The sequence below is a fragment of the Oryctolagus cuniculus genome, chromosome 7, assembly GCF_051225735.1.
Source record: "Oryctolagus cuniculus isolate XC-2025 breed Fujian yellow rabbit chromosome 7, ASM5122573v1, whole genome shotgun sequence".
Classification (NCBI taxonomy): domain Eukaryota; kingdom Metazoa; phylum Chordata; class Mammalia; order Lagomorpha; family Leporidae; genus Oryctolagus; species Oryctolagus cuniculus.
Window position 1 is genome coordinate 144,374,470 of NC_142873.1, and position 20,535 is coordinate 144,395,004.

At 42.7% G+C, this 20,535-nt stretch overlaps 1 protein-coding gene across 19 annotated transcripts in view; it reads left to right on the forward strand.

The window, feature by feature from the left end:
* The window catches only part of EYA3 (EYA transcriptional coactivator and phosphatase 3), a 107,316-nt gene that overhangs the window by 28,974 nt on the left and 57,807 nt on the right, over nucleotides 1-20,535 (forward strand). For 7 of the 19 annotated variants that reach the window (XM_002716084.6, XM_070078981.2, XM_070078983.2 and 4 more), the window contains exons 2-4: nucleotides 1,765-1,865; nucleotides 12,294-12,337; nucleotides 15,520-15,599. In XM_002716084.6, coding sequence (XP_002716130.3) covers nucleotides 1,833-1,865; nucleotides 12,294-12,337; nucleotides 15,520-15,599 — 157 coding nt within the window. In that variant the 5' untranslated portion in view covers nucleotides 1,765-1,832. Of the gene's footprint in view, nucleotides 1-1,764; nucleotides 1,866-3,129; nucleotides 3,199-12,293; nucleotides 12,338-15,519; nucleotides 15,600-20,535 lie in introns of all 19 variants that reach the window. The other 12 variants (XM_051856782.3, XM_051856783.3, XM_051856785.3 and 9 more) reach the window with 3 other exon arrangements.

The window sequence follows — 20,535 nt, forward strand, 5'->3', positions numbered from 1 at the left end:
TGTTCAGATCTTTTTCAAAACAGAATTAAAGCACATGCAATTGAATATCTTTTTCACAATTCGTCTTTTCTTCCTCTTCCCCAGAATAGGGTTTTATGGCCCCTTCCCTTTTAGGGGGGACATCCCCTCCCTCTCTTCTGCCAGAGAATATACCAATTAGAGATTACAGTTTTTACTCACAGCCCTCAGTTACGGAAAATGTAGAATGTTTGTTTTCTCTATAAATGAGAGCTGGTCACACAAAAATTTAAATAAGACGTTACATTTCCCAAATGAGTTTGGCCCTATTTTCATGGAATCATATATGTTCTTAATGTACACTTAGTACTAACATTCTATAAAGATATTTCAATTTAAAACTGAGATGTAAACTGGCAAAACAAAAAATGTTTCATCTTTCACAGCTGTGACTCAGTTTCACGTCATATTGATATGCTCTTCTCAGTTGAGCAAAACAAGTGCAGGGATGTTAGCTCCTGTGGGCTTTATTTATTGCACTTGTAATTCTGCAGCAGAGTTACGTGCGTCATGGAGGAGGAGAACTTAGCTTCGAGGCCCTCTGTCTGAGCTACACGTGAATGCATTAAGAATCAAGTGCTTCTGACCTTTAAACTTTTTTTTCTTGTGACATTCTAGATCAGGGCAGGGAGTAAAGCTGTGTCAGAGTTGGGCAGGTTTACATCTGACTGTAGCCCTTACACGTGTTTTCTCTTCATATTCTGGAGTGTGACTAAAACAGAGTGAGTTCTTTCACACTGTGAAGAGTAACAGAAATAGAGTGATAGAATACTGGTACAACTGAAGTTTCTGAAATTATTTTCATGTTATTTGTTTTCATTACATCTGCAATAAGATTCATGCCTTTGTGATTGGTAAACTAAAAATAAGTGAATTTAAAAGGATCACTTTTTTTGAGAAACATGCTAGTCTCATTTGTGTTACATAGAAATATAATATTTCATTTTTATAATGTATTTAGTTTTTTTAATTTCTGCTGTTGGCAGGGCACAGTAAGGTGGTTTTACCAATAAAAACAGAGCTTAAAATTATATTTCTCATTTTTGTTTGCAAATCAAGACAGGAAAACAGGGTCTGAGAAGATAAAGATACTGTTTAAATAATTCTCTAGGCAATATATTTAATAGAAGCTCATTGATTTAGAATTGAATTGAATTCTAACTTTATGTGATTGTTTTCACTTAATTCTAAGATTCCAGGTTTTACTTTACTGATTATTGTCATTCAGATGCATAAGAATTGAATTTTCCTTTAAGTTGATTACATATAAAGATAGTTGGTATGATGTATTTAATTGATACTCATTTGTCCTATTTAAAGTGATTCTGTGTGTCTGTGTTAATAGTTATGTAAATGTTCCACATTAAAGCAGGTTAGATGTTATCATAACTTACTGACTTGCTAGGACAGTCTCTATCATTTTTAATGTAACTCTAATCCTTAAAAAAATTATTTTATTATCTGCACATGGCTGTCATCATAAAATGTTTAATGCATTAGGCACTATAGTAACCAGCAGAAGTGGTTCCACGTGTTGGCTTTTGCAAGGAATTATAAAAGTCATTGTGTACACCTCTCTTGGTGCAGCATGTCAGTTTTGAAAAGCCACGTGCGACTTTGAGATTTTGAGATTGGAATTCACGTAGAAAGCTTGGGGGCAGCAAAATATTAAAAAATTATTCTCTGATGGCCTCAATGATAATATCTTAAAAGTATTTAAAGCTTTGAATCCTCTTTTTTAAACAGACTCTGAAGATTGCTGAGAGAGACACTTAGTCCAGTCACATAGGCATAATAAAGAAATATTGGTCCTCATGGAAGAAGAGCAAGATTTACCAGAACAGCCAGTAAGTATTTCTTTAACAATTTAAGTTCATTGTAGAAAAGCTATCATAAAGAGATTCTAATATTATTCATTTATACTTGTAGGTTGCAAATTAGAAATTAAATAAGGAAAAGATTACTTAACAGTTCCCTTCTGAAAAAAAGTGTTAATGTTATAAAATTCATTTTGTCTAACTTAATGTTAAAGTCTGTTTATAAAATTCAGCAGTACAGAGTGAATAGTGCATTTGGAAATGTCATTTTAAAACAATCAGTGGCTAGTGTTAGTTTTTAGAAAATGAAGGAGGATGTGTTTACTGGTCAGATCGTATATAACCCTTTATGCCATAAAACTTATTTTTACCTAAATTTCCCTGAATGACTTAGTATTTTGTAAGTAGTAGTAGTAAAGAAGGTATAGTTTGACAATTGGGCAATTTAAAAAAAAATTATTTATTTATTTGTAAGACAGAATGTCAGAGACAGACAGGCAGAGAGAGAGAGAGCTTCCATTGACTTGTTCACTCCCCAAATGGCTACAACAGCATGGGCTGGACCAGGCTGAAGCCAAGAGCCAGGAACTCCATCCAGGTCTCCCACATGGGTGACAAAGATTCAAGGACTTGACCCTTAACTCCTACTTCTTAGTGCATTAGCACAGAGATCCATCAGAAGCAGAGTGGCCATACAGGCGTCCCAAGCCACAGCTTAGCCCACTGTGCTATAACGTCCTCTCTGACAGCTAGCTAATTTTATAACAGGTGGGACCTTAGATATGAAATTCAATTCTTAAGTCCTTTTAAATATTTAATATATATAAATTAATTAATCTTAAATGTCCTCAAGTGATATGAGTTTCTTATCTTGCCCTGGCCTCGTTTTGGCTTTTGACACTTGACATTTTTAAAAAAGGAAATTATCTTTTAAGATAATTTTTATGTTAAAGGGTCTTCTGTTTTTGTCTTATGTGCCTTTTTCTGAAATTAGATAAATATTGATTTGATTTGCTATCTTAAATGGCCTCTTGGAATTCGTATTAAGAAAGAATAGGAAGTGGTACATGTTACTTTTCTTTATGAAAATACAGCCTAGAAAATTTTGCAAGCATGTAATAGGAGCAGGATGTGTTTTTCATGTTCTAGTTGTATGTGTCCATAGCCTGTAATACTTCTGCTAGAATCCTTAATCTCCTTGTTTTATAAATTCTCTATTAATTTTCTTTCAACTAGACTACAGGTTCCTTGAGGTCAAGAGGTGTATTTTGCTTATCATTGTGTTTCTTATCAGGAAGACTTGGTAAAGAACACTCTGTTGAATGATGATAGGATGAATATGAGCTTGAATTCCCATTTACAGGTACTTAACATTGCAGAATCCATAGTAATTTGCTAGTTGGGGAAATTTTACTAGCTACTATGACATATAACCCTTCAGTGTCTTGGTAGTTTAATACAAAAAAAAAATTCGATTTTTACTCTCACATTAATCTCCCATGGATTGGTAGCATTCTTGAGCCAATCTTTTGTGAAAGCTTCCTTTGTCTCGTGATGCCACTGTCTTCAATTTGTGGCCTCTGTGGTTTCCAAAAGGAGAAGAGAGGATTGAAGGATCACAGGGGATGTTTTTAAGGGCTATTTCTGGAAGTGACTTACATCACTTCTGTGCCCTTTCCATTGACCAGAATTCACATGGCTCTGCACTGACAGCAGGGGTGTGTGTGTGTGAAAAATGCAGTCATCCCGTGTGCTTGGAATGGGCAAGAAGATTGTTAACCATGTATCAGTGAAGCTACTATGATATTCCTTTTGGTTCACTTAACTGTTCCATTTTCACAGAATAGGGACAGTATGTGCCTCCCTTTCCCAAAACTCCTCCCAAGGGAAATGACCGCAAATTCCATGAGTTGTTCCATCCAGGTTAGATTCAGGATCTCTGATGCCCAATAATTTATACTAGGCCCGAATGTGACTTCTTTCAGTCTAATAGCCCATACACTTAAAGGATATAATTTTGCCTCTTTTACAAGTCAAACCCAGGATGCAGTGGCACAACATGAAGTTGTTTCTTCCATAGGTATTTACCTTTCTAGTAATTAGGAATGTTTATCTCACTCTCTAGATCCTAATTTCTCCATGTCAAATTTTTGAAGTCAAATTAATAATTGGATGGATGTTAACATGCATGGTCAATGAATAGTTGATAGTTTTATGTGTGAAATTTTATCTATAAATTACAATCAAGCCCTTTCCCTCTCTAGTGTATAGAATATGATTTTCTAGTAAACAGAACAGTATGCTTCTCTTTGTTGGACTGTTTGGATCAGTCCTGACATAAACGTTTCCTTTTTATAGCCACTATAATTATATACTTGTAAGTCATCTCAAAATGATTTCAGATTTCAGAATGACATTTGAGATGCATATTACAATTTTTTAAAAAAATTTATAGAGTAGTATTTCTTTTTTTTTTTTTTTTTAAGATTTATTTATTAGAAAGGCAGAGTTACAGAAAGACAAGGAGAACCAGAGAGAGAGATCTTTAATTTGCTGGTTCACTCCCCAAATGGCTGGAGCCAAGAGCTTCTTCCAGATCTCCCATGTGGGTACAGGGGCCTAAGCACTTGGGCCATCTTCCACTGCTTTCCCAGGCACATTAGCAGAGAGCTGGATCCAAAGTGGAGCATCTGGGACTTGAACTGGCACCCATGAGAGTTTTTAGCACTGCAGATGGCAGCTTAACATGCTATGCAATAGTGCTGGCCCCTCCCCTTTTTTTTTCTTTTTCTAATTATATCTCGTAAACTGTTTGAAATCCATCCATCTCCCCCCCCCCCTTTTTTAAGATTTATTTGAAAGTTAGAGGGAGGGACAGAGATCTTCCATCTGCAGGTTCACTCCCCATGTGGCCCCAATGGCCAGGGCTGGGCCTGGCCAAAGCCAGGAACTTCATCCTGGTCTTCCAATTGGGTGACAGGGGCCCAAGTACTTGGGGATATCTTCTGCTGCTTTTCTCAGGCCATCAGCTGGGAGCTGGATTGAAAGTGGAGCAGCCAGGGTTCAAACCAGCATTCATATGGGATGCCGGCATTATAGGCAGCAGTCTACCCATTGTACCACAGTGCTGGCCCCTAGAGTAGTATTTCTTAACCCTGTCTAGAAATTTTTAGGATTCAACTATATTTTTACTATTTGGTGCTAACACTGAAATTCAGTAATTGTATGGCACTTTGTTTTTTATAAGCAGTTTCCCCTCTTTCTTTCTCTTTAAATTTCATCTTTATAGCAGGTAGGTAGTTGTAATCTTTCTCTTACAGAGATGGAAAGGGAGAGACAGAAAAAGAGAGATTCCATTCTCTAGTTCACTCCCCAAATGGCCGTAAAAGCCAAGGCTGGGCCAGGACAAACCAATAACCTGGAACTTTATCTAGGTCTTCTATGTAGGTGCCAAGGGCCCCAGAACTTGGACCATTGTCTGCTCTTTCCCAGGTGCATTAGCAGGGAGCTTAGAAGAGGAGCAACCTGGACTCAAACTGGCACTTGTATGGGATACTGGCATTTTAGGCAGCAGTTAACCCACTGTACCGCAGTGCTGACCAACCTGAATCAACTTTGGAATACTTTTATCATTCTGGGGAAAAAAAAAAAAACATAAGCAGTTTTCCCCCAATTCTTTTTTTTTTTTTTAGATTTATTTATTTGAAAGAGTTACACAGAGAGAGGAGAGGCAGAGAGAGAGAGAGAGAGAGAGAGAGAGAGGGAGAGAGGGAGGGAGGGAGAGGCCTTCCATCCGATGGTTCACTCCCCAATTGTTCACAACGGCTGGAGCTACCCGGATCCAAAGCCAGGAGCCAGGAGCTTCTTCCGGGTCTCTCATGCTGGTGCAGGGGCCCAAGGACTTGGGCCATCCTCTGCTGCTTTCCCAGGCCATAGCAAGAGCTGGATTGGAATTGGAGCAGCCGAGTCTCGAACTGGCGCCCATATGGGATGCTGGCGCTTCAGGCCAGGGCATTAACCGGCTGTGCCACAGCGCTAGCCCCACCCCCAATTCTTTCAGGTTCCCAAATCCTGTACATTGACTTATTTGTGTACATTTCATATAAATGCAACCATACAATATGTGATTTTTTTTGACTGACTTTTCACTTAGCATAATGTTTTTAGGGTTCTTCCATGTTGTAGCATATGTCAATACTTCATTCCCTATTATTGTCCAGTAATATTTCATTATATGTTTACACCATTTTATCACTTAATAGACACTGAGATTGTTTCTGCTTTTCAACTGTTTTGAATAATGCCATTGTGAACATTCATCTACAAGTTTTTTCCATAGATAATGTTTTCGTTTCTCCTTTGTATAAGTAAAATTCCTGGGTCAAATGATAAATCAGTGCTTAACCTTTTGAGAAAGTGCTTGACCATTTTACAGATAATTAGTAACATTAATAAAGTCAGATAATTTCCCCCTCACCTCTTTCAGTGAGATTGTATCTTAAATTTGTGATACAATTAGATTATTTTAGTCTGCATGCCATTCTTTGATTCTTCACTATTATCTTTGATTTTTGGTGTCTTGTATCATACAGAAGTTTTAAATTTTTGTATAATGAAGTCTGTTTATTTTCTCCTTTATGAATTTTGGATTTACTGTCATGCTTACTAAGGATTTACCCACCTAAGTTTTTTTTTTTTTTTTTTTGACAGGCAGAGTGGACAGTGAGAGAGACAGAGAGAAAGGTCTTCCTTTGCCGTTGGTTCACCCTCCAATGGCCGCCGCGGCCGGCGTGCTGCGGCCGGCGCACCGCGCTGATCCGATGGCAGGAGCCAGGAGCCAAGTGCTTTCCCTGGTCTCCCATGGGGTGCAGGGCCCAAGCACCTGGGCCATCCTCCACTGCACTCCCGGGCCACAGCAGAGAGCTGGCCTGGAAGAGGGGCAACCGGGACAGAATCCGGCACCCCGACCGGGACTAGAACCTGGTGTGCCGGCGCCGCTAGGCGGAGGATTAGCCTAGTGAGCCATGGCGCCAGCTAGTTTTTTTTTTTTTTTTTTTTTTTTTAAGATTTATTTATTTATTTCAAAGGCAGAGATATATAGAGAGAGAAGAAATGAGAGAGAGAGATATATATATCTTCCATCCCTGGTTCACTCCCCAAATGGCCACAATGGCCAGGGATCGGTTGAGCTGAGGCCAAGAGCCAGGAGCTTCTTCTGAGTCTCCCACCTGGGTGTAGGGTCCCAAGTCCTTGGGCCATCTTCTGCTGCTTTCCCACATGCATTAGCAGGGAGTTGGATCAGAAGTGGAGCAGCCTGGACTTGAACTAGTGCGTGTATGGGCTGCCACGGCACCAGCCGCTTAGGTGGTTTTTATGTTTGTTTGTGTGTTTGTTTTTGACAGACAGAGTGGACAGTGAGAGAGAGAGAGAGAGAGAGAGAAAGGTCTTCCTTTTACCGTTGGTTCACCCTCCGATGGCCGCCACAGCCGGCGCACTGCGCTGATCCGATGGCAGGAGCCAGGTGCTTCTCTTGGTCTCCCGTGGGGTGCAGGGCCCAAGGACTTGGGCCATCCTCCACTGCACTCCCGGGCCACAGCAGAGAGCTGGCCTGGAAGAGGGGCAACCGGACAGAATCCGGCGCCCCGACCGGGACTAGAACCCGGTGTGCCGGAGCTGCAGGCGGAGGATTAGCCTAGTGAGCCGCGGTGCCGGCCTGTTTTAAGATTTATTTATATGCCGGTGCCGCAGCTCACTAGGCTAATCCTCTACCTAGCGGCGCCGGCACACCGGGTTCTAGTCCCGGTCGGGGCGCCGGATTCTGTCCCGGTTGCCCCTCTTCCAGGCCAGCTCTCTGCTGTGGCCAGGGAGTACAGTGGAGGATGGCTCAAGTCTTTGGGCCCTGCACCCCACAGGAGATCAGGATAGGTACCTGGCTCCTGCCATCGGATCAGCGCAGTGCGCCGGCCTCAGTGCGCCGGCCATGGCGGCCATTGGAGGGTGAACCAACGGCAAAGGAAGACCTTTCTCTCTGTCTCTCTCTCTCACTGTCCACTCTGCCTGTCAAAAAAAAAAAAAAAAAAAGATTTATTTATGTATTTGAAAGCTAGAGTTACAGAGAAGAGAGGCAGAGACAGAGAGATCTTCCATTTGCTGCTTCATGCCCCTAATGCCTGCAACAGCCACAACTGGACCAGGCCAAAGCCGGTAGCCTGGAACTTTATCCAGGTCTCCCACGTAGGTGTGGGGCCCGAAGTACTTGGGCTATCTTCCACTGCTTTCCCAGGTGCAGAAGTAGGAGGGAGCTGGATCAGAAGTGGAGCAGCATCCTATATTGGCGCCAGTTCAAGTCCCAGCTGATCCAATTCCGACCCAGTTCTCTGTTGTGGCCTGGGAAAGCAGTGGAAGATGGCCCAAGTCCTTGGATCCCTGCACTTGCGTGGGAGACCTGGAAGAAGCTCCTGGCTCCTGGCTTCAGATTGGCCCAGTTCCGGCCGTTGTGGCCGTGTGAGTAAACCATCAGATTGAAGACCTCTCTCTCTCTTTCCCCTCTGCTTCTCTGTAACTCTGCCTTTCAAATAAAATAAATAAATCTTTAAAAAAAAAAAAAAAAAAAAAAGGAAGAAGAAGAAATGGAGCAGCTGGGACTTGAACTGGCATCCATATGAGATGCCAGTGTAGCAGGTGGTAGCTTAACCTGCTATGCCACAATACCAGTCCCCTAAGTTTTTCTTTTTGCTTTAAATGCTTCTTTGATTTTATTTTTAAATTGACAAGTATTTTTTTTAACTTTTTTAATTTTCAAATTCGTTTAAAAGGCAGAGAGAGAATCAAATAGAGATCTTCCATCTGCTGGTTCACTCCCCAAATGCCCATAATAGCCAGAGGCGGTCTAGGCAGAAGCCCAATGCCTGGAACTCATTCTGGATCTTGCAGAGGCAGTAGGGTAGCAGTGACCCAAGTAGTTGAGCCAGTACCTGCTCCCTCCTAGCTGGAAGCTGGAATCAGAAGCTGAGCCAAGACTCAAACCCAGGTGCTCAGATGTGGGTTATGGGCATTCCAAGTGGTATCTTAATCACTGTGTCAAATGCACATCCCCTTTTTTTCCTTTATTTTACTTGTTTTGGTACCTGTGAAAATTAAAAGCAGCATTGGATATAATTTGTTGTAAGCGAAGAACGAAGAGTGTTTGGTTTTATTTATTTTGTGGTATGTATTCTCATGAGCAATAGATGCCCATGAGAAATTTTATGGGCCTTATATTATTTACCTTGTCTGAAATGCTAAATTTAATCTTATTAAATAGCTTTGCTTCTACCTGATATGTTTGTTCCAAATTGTCTAGCAAAGTTTCTGCCTTCTTGGCTTGGCTTGAAATATTTTAAATATTTATAATTTGAGATGGGCATTATGGCACAGGTTAAGCCATCACTTGTGATGTCTGCATCCCATATTGGAATACCTGGGGTTGAGTCCTGCCTCCGCTTCCTATTCAACTTCTTGGTAATGGGCCTGTCAGGCAGCAGCTGATGGCTTCTGTACTTGGGTTTCTACCAACCATGAGGGAGCTCCAGATGGAATTCCTGGCTCCTGGTTTCAGCCTGGCCCAGAGCCATCTGTGCAGGCATTTGGATAGTGAAGCAGTGCTTGCTGTTTGATATTGCCTTTCAAATAAATAAATCTTTTTTAAAAAATTATAATTTGATGGGGCCAGTGTTGTTACATAGGGGGGAAAGCTGCCACCTGTGTGGCTGGCATCCCATTTGGGCTACTATTCAAGTCCCAGTGGCTCCACTTCTGATTCAGCTCCCCGCTGATGTCCTAGAAAAAGAATCAGAAGATGGCCCAAGTACTTGGTCTCCCAATACCTGGAGAGTGAACCAGCAGATGGAAATCTCCCTGTCTTGAATTCTCTCTGTAACTCTGCCTTTCAAGTAAATTAAAATCAATGTTTAAAAAAAACTATAATTTGAATAACTGAGAATACTACTCAAGTTTCTACCAGAACCAATTATTATTATTATTATTTTATTTATTTATTTATTTATTTTGGACCGGCAGAGTGGACACTGAGAGGGAGAGACAGAGAAAAAAGTCTTCCTTTTTTCCGTTGGTTCACCCCCCCATGGCGGCCGGTGCACCGTGGTGATCCGAAGCCAGGAGCCAGGTGCTTCTCCTGGTCTCCCATGCGGGTGCAGGGCCCAAGCACTTGGGCCATCCTCCACTGCACTCCTGGGCCACAGCAGAGAGCTGGACTGGAAGAGGCGCAATCAGGACAGAATCTGGCACCCCGACCGGGACTAGAACCCGGTTTGCCGGCACCACAGGTGGAGGATTAGCCTATTGAGCCGCGGTGCCGGCCTAGAACTAATTATTCTAATGAGAGCTCTAAAATCCCATCTTTGTAATATGAAAATGAGGAAATCTAACCATAGTATGAACCATTGATCTTCCATCTGTGGATTCTTTTTTTTTCCTTTTTTTTAAAGATTTATTTATGTATTTGAAATGCAGAGTTACAGGCAGAGAGAGGTCTTCCATCCACTGGTTCACTCCCCAGTTGGCCGCTAAAGCTGGAGCTGCACCTATCTAAAGCCAGGAGCCAGGAGCCAGGAGCTTCTTCCAGGTCTCCCATGCAGGTGCAGAGTCCCAAGGACTTTGGCTTTCCCAGGCCATAGCAGAGAGCTGGATTGGAAGTGGAGCAGCCAATAGGCTAATCCTCCGCCTAGCGGCGCTGGCACACCAGGTTCTAGTCCCGGTCGGGACATCAGATTCTGTCCCAGTTGCCCCTCTTCCGGGCCAGCTCTCTGCTATGGCCGGGAGTGCAGTGGAGGATGGCCCAAGTGCTTGGAACCTGCACCCCATGGGAGACCAGGAGAAGCACCTGGCTCCTGGCTTCTGCCTTCAGATAAGTGTGGTGTGCTGGCCGCGGCGGCCATTGGAGGGTGAACCAACGGCAAAAGGAAGACCTTTCTCTCTGTCTCTCTCTCTCTCTCTCTCATTGTCCACTCTGCCTGTAAAAAATAAAAAAAAAAGGAAGTGGAGCAGCCAGGACTCGAACCGGCGCCCATATGGGATGCCGGCACTGCAAATGGCGACTTTACCTGCTGTGCCACAGTGCTGCCCCATCTATAGATTCTTAAACTGTTTGAATGCTGTAAGAAGTAGAAGAGGTGAAATGTGTGTTTGGGGGGGTGGGGTGCGCGGTGGAATAATATGAAAAATAATTTTTATATTACTGGTAACCTGATAAGATTTTATCTTTATTTTAAATTTTTTTTTTTTTTTTGACAGGCAGAGTTAGCCAGAGAGAGAGACAGAGAGAAAGATCTTCCTTATGTTGGTTCACCCCCAAAATGGCCGCTATGGCCAGTGCACTGTGCTGATCAAGCCAGGAGAAAGATGCCTCCCCCTGATCTCCCATGTGGGTGCAGGGCCCAAGCACTTGGGCCATCCTCCACAGCACTCCCTGGCCACAGCAGAGAGCTGGACTGGAAGAGGAGCAACCGGGTCAGAATCGGGCGCCCCAACCGGGACTAGAACCCGGGGTACCAGCGCCGCAGGCAGAGGACTAGCCCAGTGAGCCGTGGCGCCAGCCTTATCTTAATTTTAGAGATGGACTTCTCTAACTTTAAAATATAATGGGGGTTCAATTAATCTAAACAGAACAAAATGAAACAATTATTCTGTAATGTGTTGATTAATGTTGGCCTGCTAAAGTGTTCCTCTAGGTACTTGGGTTCCACATCCATGGTTCAACCAGCAGTCAATTAAAAATATGGGCAGGGGTCGGCACTGTTGCATAGCGGTAAAGCCACCGCCTGCGGTGCCAGCATCCCATATGGGCGCCAGTTTGAGTCCCAGCTGCTCCACTTCCAGCCCAGCTCTCTGCTATGGCCTGGGAAAGCAGTAGAAGATGGCCCAGGAGGTCCTTGTGTCCCTGCACTTGTATGGGAGTCCTGGAAGAAGCTCTGGATTCCTGGCTTCAGATCAGCTTAGCTCCAGCTATTGCGGCCAATTGGGGAGTGAACACGTGGGTGGGAGAGCTGTGTCTCTCTCTGCCTCTCTTTCTCTCTGTGTAACTCTGACTTTCAAATAAATAAATAAATCTTTAAAAAAAGATTGGACAAAAAGTTGCATTTATACTAAATGTGTGCAGGCTTTTTTCTTGTCATTATTCCTTTGACAATATAGTTTAACAGCCATTTATGTAGCATATATATTGCTTTAGGCATTATAAGTAATCCAGAGATAATTTAGAATATATGAGAGAGTATGTGTGGGTTAAATGCAAATCCTGCTGCATTTTACGTAAGGGACTTGAGCATTTGTTGATTTTAGTGTCCACGAGGGTCCTGGAGCCAGTCTCCCACAAATACCAAGGGCAAACTGTATTCAAGTAGTTATATATTTTAAAAATCAAATCACTGTGTTGATACTTTTGTGTGTTTATTTTTGCAGGTGAAAAAAGCCAAGATGCAGGAATCGGGAGAGCAAACTTTGAAGTATGTAGAGTTAAATTTCTTTGTAATGATGTACTTGTAATTTTTTTTCATTACTGTAGTTAGTGTATGGGTATGCTTTGGATTGACCGCTCTTTTTTTTCTGACCTTTATGTTTTTAAATTATTTGGCTTATGATTAAAATTTCCCTCCAAAATAGTTTCTCCTCAGAATACATTCTTTTTTTTTTCTTATGCATTTGTTATTTATTCAGCAATGTGTACTGAACTCATGTTATATATTAGGCACAATACTGTGTAAGGGAGATTCGATGACCAAGATGGTACAGTATACAAAATGAGGATGTTCAAGGGATTTGTCATTAGTTACCTAATGGGTATAGGTCATTAGCTTCGCTACCCCTACAGAAGAGATAGCACCTCACACTCCATGGTTTTCCACAGTTCTTATGTGCTATTTTGCCATCAACCATTCACACTCTCATTCCAAAATCGTCACACAGGCCATATGATGTCTTACACTTCCAGGTAAATATTCTGTTACATTTTCACTGTCACCCACAGACCCTTAACTCAGAAAGAACTTCAGTTTCTTCCACATGCTATTTAAATGATAAAATCTGCTTTAACCAAATTACAAACATTACAGCCATATTTAACTTTCCTGTTTTCGTGTGTCACATTTGCCTAGTAAAACCACAACCCTGGTTAAATCCAACTCATTCACCTGTTCCATACTTATTTCTAAAACTCTCAAACATTGTAAGAGAACAAAAAAAAACACTGTGCTGCTGGTCTTAGTTTCCATTCACTGTTACATCTCAGAGAGGCATTTAAATACTCCTTCCTGGTATGTCTGATTTCCCACTCTCAAATTGTTTCTTTTATATATATATATATATATATATATATATATATATGTATGTATATATACATATATACATATATATATATTTATTTGAAAGTCAGAGTTGCACAGAGAAGAAGAGGCAGAGAGAGAGAGAGAGGTCTTCCATCCGCTGGTTCACTCCCCAGTTGGCCGCAACCGCCGGAGCTGCGCCAATCCAAAGCCAAGAAGAGCTAGGAGCTTCCTCTGGGTCTCCCATGCGAGTGCAGGGGCCCAAGGATTTGGGCCATCTTCTACTGCTTTCCCAGGCCACAGCAGAGAGCTGGGATTGGAAGAGAAGCAACCTGGACAGAATCCGGCACTCATATGGGATGCCAGTGCCACAGGCGGAGGATTAACCTGCTGGGACACAGAGTTGTTCTTGCCCGAGGTCGAAGAGCTGTTAGTGACAGAATAGGATCTGCACTTTTTTTTTTTTTTTTTTTTTTTTTTGGACAGGTAGAGTGGACAGTGAGAGAGACAGAAAGGTCTTCCTTTTTCCCGTTGTTTCACACCCCAGTGGTCGCCGGCGCACCGCGCTGATCTGAAGCCAGGAGCCAGGTGCTTCTCCTGGTCTCCCATGCGGGTGTAGGGCCCAAGCACTTGGGCCATCCTCCACTGCACTCCTGGGCCACAGCAGAGAGCTGGACTGGAAGAGGAGCGACCGGGACAGAATCCAGCACCCCAACCGGGACTAGAACCTGGGGTGCCGGCGGTGCCAGGCAGGATCTGCACTTTTAACCACTATGCTGTACTATTTGGGAATAACTGGAGAATGGGAAGTAGAAGGCAAAGAAAACATTGTGAGGGAAGAAAGAGTAATCTCTACTCCAGGGGAGTTTTTCCAACATTAAAGTATCTAACATAATGACTTTTCCTCCCAGTTTACATTTTTTACCTTTTGAAGTTTCTTTTAATTTTCCTTTTACATTAAAAAAGAAAAACAGATGCTCATTCCTGTATATAACAAGTACAAATTAAGGGTTTTTTAAATTGAGACAAGAAATACAGTGGAATAAACCATTTTAAGAATTCAGAACTCATACTGGAAAGAAGCAAGTAGTTATGATTTATAGCTGATTAAGAGCCACTGTCTGGGGGCCGGTGCTGTGGCCAAGCAGATAAAGCCATCACCTACAGTGCTGGCATCCCATACGGGTGTTGGTTCGAGTCCCGGCTGCTCCACTTTCGATCCAGCTCTCTGCTATGGCCTGGGAAAACAGTACAAGATGACCCAAATCCATGGGCCCTTGCACCCGTGTGGGAGGCCCGGAAAAAGCTACTGGCTCCTGGCTTCAGATCAGTGCAGCTCCAGCCGTTGTAGCCATTTGGGGAGTAAACCAGCAGATGGAAGATATCTCTCTCTCTCTCTCTCTCTCTCTGTCTCTCTCTCACTCTGCCTCTTCTTCTTTCTCTGTGTAAATCTGACTTTCACGTAAGTAAATAAATCTTAAAAAATAAATAAATACTGTTGCACAGAGTGGTGGTGACTGTAATAAATAATTCATCATATATTTCAGAATAATTAAAAGAGTTTTTAAGTGTTTCCACTATTCCAAAAAAACAAAGTGTGTTAGGTGAGGGATATGTTAATTAGCTTGTTGTGATCATTCCTGTATTAAACATCAAAGTGGTCGGCACTGTGGCATCGCAAGTAAAGCTGCCACCTCCAATGCCAGCATTCTCACATGGGCGCCAGTTTGAGACTCAGCTGTTCCACTTCCGATCCAACTCTCTGCTGTGGCCTGGGCAAGCAATAGAAGGTGGCGCAAGTCCTTGGGCCCTTGCACCAGCATGGGAGACCCAGAAGATGATCCTGGCTCCAGGCTTCAGATATACCCAGCTCTGGCTGTTGCAACCGTTTGGGGACTGAATCAGCAGATGGAAGCTCGATCTCTCTCTCTCTCTCTTTCTCTCTCTCTCTCTGTCTCTTTCTGCCTCTCCCCTCCTCTCTCTAACTCTCCCTTTCAAATAAATAAATAAATAAAAACACATAATATTGTACCTCATAAATATATATACATTTTTTTAAAAAAAGATTAACAGGACAGTGGAATTTTTCTTTTACCATAGAAAATTTTTTAGAGAAAACTTTGACTTGCCTGTGGCTTCCCTGGAGTTTCCGAGAAGGGATGTCAGAAAGAACAGTGGGGTGCTGAGGGTTCCAGTCCTGCCCATAGCTCTTTGCAAGCGATTGCTAAACACCAAGAATAAGGATATCATGAATATTTACCTTGCTTCTTACTTGTGTAGCCTGGGAGGCAGTGGGTTTGATCACATCATTTTTAGCAATGCAGTGAATTAATCAGAGCCTGATGTATTCATTTTGGTTCTCCTAGTCCAGTAAGCAACCCGGACACCAGTGATCAGAAACCTGAAACATCAAGCCTTGCTTCAAACCTTACCATGTCAGAGGAAAGTAAGTACCATATTCTGGGCCCAAATCAGGAGGCTTTGCTATATGCTGTTCTGGTATAATTGGTTTTCACTGACTGCCTTTGTGTTCCAGAATTTCCAGAAGGCTTTTGTGTGTGTGTGTGTGTGTGGTGTGTTCATCCTTGTGTGTGTGTGTGTGTGTGTGTGTGTGTGGTGTGTTCATCCTTGTGCTCTCCAGCAGTTTTACTAATAAACATACCAGCTGAGAAAAAAAATTGATATTGGAATCTGCTTATCCAAAAAGTCACATCTAATTTTATTTCTGTTTTGAGGATGGGCATTCTAAAGGTAATAAAGCCTTACTCAGGATCAGAAAAGTTTGTGAACCAATCTGGAGGACTTGATATTTTTTTTTTGTCTTCCTAATAAAACCAAATGACCCCAACCATCAATGTCCGCCAAGAAATACAAGCAGTCCCTTGAACCCAGGACTGCCGGGAGGCCCTGAGGGAGATCTGTACACACCAACTCACACTTTCCTATATAACAGTTATAGTTATGCATCAGACCAAAAAAAAAAAGTGGTTTTCTTCTGGAGACATAGGCTTTATCCAAAATGCCCATTTACTCCCCAAAATTTCCTCCACAGGCCAGGAAGTACCCCCTGAAATTAAATGTATCTTTCCATATTTTATCACACACTTTAAAAGAACAGATTTGGTATTAGGCAGTTGTTTGGGGAATATTTCTTAAGATAACTTTATATGTTTTCAATGTAATAAAAAAAAAAAGATGTGAGTCAAAAGCAAACAAGGCCGGCGCCGTGGCTCAATAGGCTAATCCTCCGCCTTGCGGCGCCGGCACACCGGGTTCTAGTCCCGGTCGGGGCGCCGGATTCTGTCCCGGTTGCCCCTCTTCCAGACCAGCTCTCTGCTGTGGCCAGGGAGTGCAGTGGGGGATGGCCCAAGTCCTTGGGCCCTGCAACCGCATGGGAGACCAGGAAAAGCACTTGGCTCCTGGCTTTGGATCAGCGTGATGCGCTGGCCGCAGTGTGCCGGCCACAGTGGCCATTGGAGGGTGAACCAATGGCAAAAAGGAAGACCTTTCTCTCTCTCTCTCTCTCACTGTCCACTCTGCCTGTCCAAAAAAAAATTAATATATATGTATATTTTGAGTACTGTATGTTATTTCCTCAAAAGTGATTCTGTTCCCGTGGTTATCAGACTTTCAGAATACATCTGGGATGCCTGTTTGTAAAGTGGAATTCTAACCTTACTTTCAGAGATTATTATTCAGTAGGTCCAATGTGGATGATGGAATAGCATTTTTAAGAAGTTATCTAGGTGATTCTGGTACATATAGGGAACTGCCCATACTGGGGGAAATGGCTCTAATTAATGAAGCATCCCACTAATTTCTAGAATATCTCATTCATCCCTAAAAAAAAAAAAAGCTATTCCTTATACTTTGGGGACTGATGCTGTGGTGTAGCCTCTGTCTGTAGTGCCAGCATCTCATGGACTCCAGTTTGAGTCCTGGCTGCTCTACTTCTGATCCAACACCCTGCTAATGTACCTGGGAAAGCAGTGGAAGATGGCCTAAGTGTTGGGCCCCTGCACCCACGTGGGAGACCTGGAAAGAAGTTCCTGGTTCCTGGCTTCAGCCTGGCCCTGGCCCTGGCCCAGCCCCAGTCATTGCGGCCATTTGCACTTGGGAATGACCCAACTACTATAAGATCTCTGTCTGTGTCTCCCTCTTCCTTTCTGTAATTCTGACTTGCAGATAGATAAGTAATCTTTTTTTTAATCTACCTTTTTGAACTGAGGGCCAGAAGTGAATTAAATCTTCTTGCTTCTTAATCATTTCTCTTCCTTTTTTCCATCAAAAATTCTAGTTCCTTTTAAGTCTATAACTGTATCTTCACCTACTTTTCATTTTTAACTTTGATTTCCTTTTTTTTTTTAAGATTTATTTATTTATTTGAAAGAGTTAGAGATCTTCCATCTGCTGATTCACTCCCCAGATGGCCACAGCAGCCTCCTTTGGGTCTCCCACATGGGTGCAGGGCCCAGGCACTTGGGCCATCCTCCACTACTTTCCCAGGTGTACCAGTAGGGAGCTGGATCAGAAGTGAAGCAGCCAGGACTTGAACCAGTACCCATATGGGATGCCAGTGCCACAGTCTTTACCTGCCATGACACAGCACTGGCCCCCATTCTGTCCTTTAAAGACTAGATTCCCTCTGTTTCTATCTCCATCCACACTTTTATGATTGTTGGTAATTTTAACATTCTGTAGGTGACTTATCCAATACCCATTCTTCTTGTCTTCATTTTCCTTCTTACCCAGCATAGATTCTCTAGTCCTTTATTACTATTACTCCTTTACATATTCCTTCAGTAGTTTTGTCCTTTGTACCCCTTCCCCAAACTTCAGTCTTAATTTAATCCAACTCTCCTCTTTTTCCATAAATGCATACAAATAGCTAAACATTATTGGATAAAATTATGTATATGACTGTTTATGCCTTGTCGAAAGCAATAATGGGGGTTGAGTTGGCACTCAGCACACTTGGGAATCCTACTGCATTTCTCTAATGAGTTTTGCCTTTTAATATTTCATCTCTTTTCTCAAAGTACCACTATTTACTCACCTTAACTTAGTGATATGCTCTAAGATAAAAGCTGTCAGTGACACAGAAGTGTGGCACAGTGCTTAGAATGTTGATTGGGATGCCCACATTGCATATCAGAGTACTTTGCTTCATTTCCCACCTCTGCTTCTTTCTAATGCACACCCTAGGAATCAGCAGGTGATGGCTTAATCATTTAGGTCACTGCCACCCATGTGGGAGACCTGTATTGAGTTCCAGGTTCCTGATTTCAGTCTGGCCCAGCCCCTACTCTTGTGCTTTTATGGGCATTTAGGGAAAGAACCAGCGGATAAGAGATCTCTCCCTCCCTCTCTCTCTCTCTCTCCCTTTCAGATAAGTAAATACAAATTTTAAAAAGCTATCCAACAGGAAACTCCCTTATCATCTACCAAGAAATCTTCAAATCTACTTGTATTTTGTGGCCATGTTTCCTTGCTTCCTTCTTCTCAGAATGAAAGTAGTATTCTTATTCCTGTCAGATAGTAAGACCTTTCATTTATGCTCTGTATCCTTCCCCAAGAGCTTTGGTACTATAGTTATCCTACCACCACTCCAGCATCATGACATTCCCCTCTTCCTGTCAATAAAGAGACATGTTCTGGGGCTGGCGCTGTGGTGCAGCAGGTTAAATTCCCGGCCCGCAGCTCCAGCCTCCCATATGAGTGCCAGTCTGAGTCCCAGCTGCTCCACTTCCAGTCCAGCTCCCTGCTGATGTGCCTGGAAAAGCAGCAGAGGATGGCCCAAGAAGAAGCTCTTGGCTCCTGGCTTCAGATCGGCTCAGCTCTGGCTGTTGTGGCCATTTGGGGAGTGAACCAGCGGATGGAAGACCTGTCTCTCTCTCTCTACCTCTCTTTGTAACTCTGTTTTTCAAATAAATAAAATAGATTTAAAAAAAAAAAAAAAAAGAGGGAGAGAGACATATTCTGATACCTACAGTCTTAAAACAAACAGAAGTCCCCTTTGAGTCCACATCTCCCTTTAGTCATAGAGTTTCTCTTTGTTCCATGACTTTCAGAAACTCTGAAACAAGTTGCCCTCAATTACTTTCTCACCTCCTATTTATTCTTTTTTTTTTTTTTTTTTTTTTTTTTTTTTTTTTTTTTTGACAGAGTTAGACAATGAGAGAGAGGGACAGAGAGAAAGGTTGTCCTTCCTTTGGTTCACCCCCAAATGGCCGCTATGGCCAGAGCTACGCCGATCCGAAGCCAAAAGCCAGGTGCTTTTCCTGGTCTCCCACGCGGGTGCAGGTACCCAAGCACTTGGGCTATCCTCCACTGCCTTCCTGGGCCACAGCAGAGCTAGACTGGAAGAGGAGCAACCGGGACTAGAACCGGCACCCATATGGGATGCCGGCGCTGCAGGCGGAGGATAACCAAGTGAGCCACGGCACCGGCCCCCCTATTTATTCTTCAGCTCTCTGAAATTTAGCTTTCATCTCCACTCTTCCAGTGAAACTGATTTTGTCAAGGTCTTCAGTTACTTTCTTTCTCTTTATTTGAACAACTAACAGAGAGGCAGAGGCAGAGGCAGAGAGAGAAGTCTTCCATCCTTGGTCCACTCTCCAAATGGCTGCAATAACCAGGGCTGGGCCAGGCTGAAGCGAGGAGCCAGGAGTTTCTTCTGGGTCTTCCACATGGCTGCAGGGCCCAAGTACTTGGGCCATCTTCTGCTGTTTTCCCAGGTGCATTAACAGTGAGCTGGATCAGAAGTGGAGCAGCTGGGACTTGAACCAGCACCCCTATGGGATGTCAGTGCTACAGATATCGGCTTAACCCAGTATGCCACAGCACCAGCCCCGTTACTTTTATAGTGCCAGTTCTAGTAGACATTTCCCCATTTCCCCCTCTTCATATTCTCTTGCTACTTTTTCTTCTTCTCTCTCTGAACTCAATGTTGATGGACCTTGGGGCTTGGTTCTAGGCTATTGTCTTTTCTCTTTTTGGCTCTTCCCACCCACTACAGTACTTCAAATAACATATATTATTAATGAATTCCAAATTTGTATTTCCATTCTAAATTCTCCTCCGATTTCATTTGTATATCAAACTGCCTTTTGACATCTCCACTTAAGTGTCTGAAAGTCGTACTTAGAATGTGTGCAAAAGAGCTTTTGATTCCTTTACCCCTCATCTTCACCCCATCAAATCTGTTCTCCTAAACATGCTTGTCTTAGGAAGTGGTAGAACTATCCTTCCTGTTGCTGAAACTGAAATGCTGGAATATAGCCCATACTCATTCTCTGTTTTCCTAATTCCCTTCATTCAAATCCATCAGAATAATTCCATAGTGTTACCATCAGGGCCTGTGTCAAGGTCTTTGTATCATC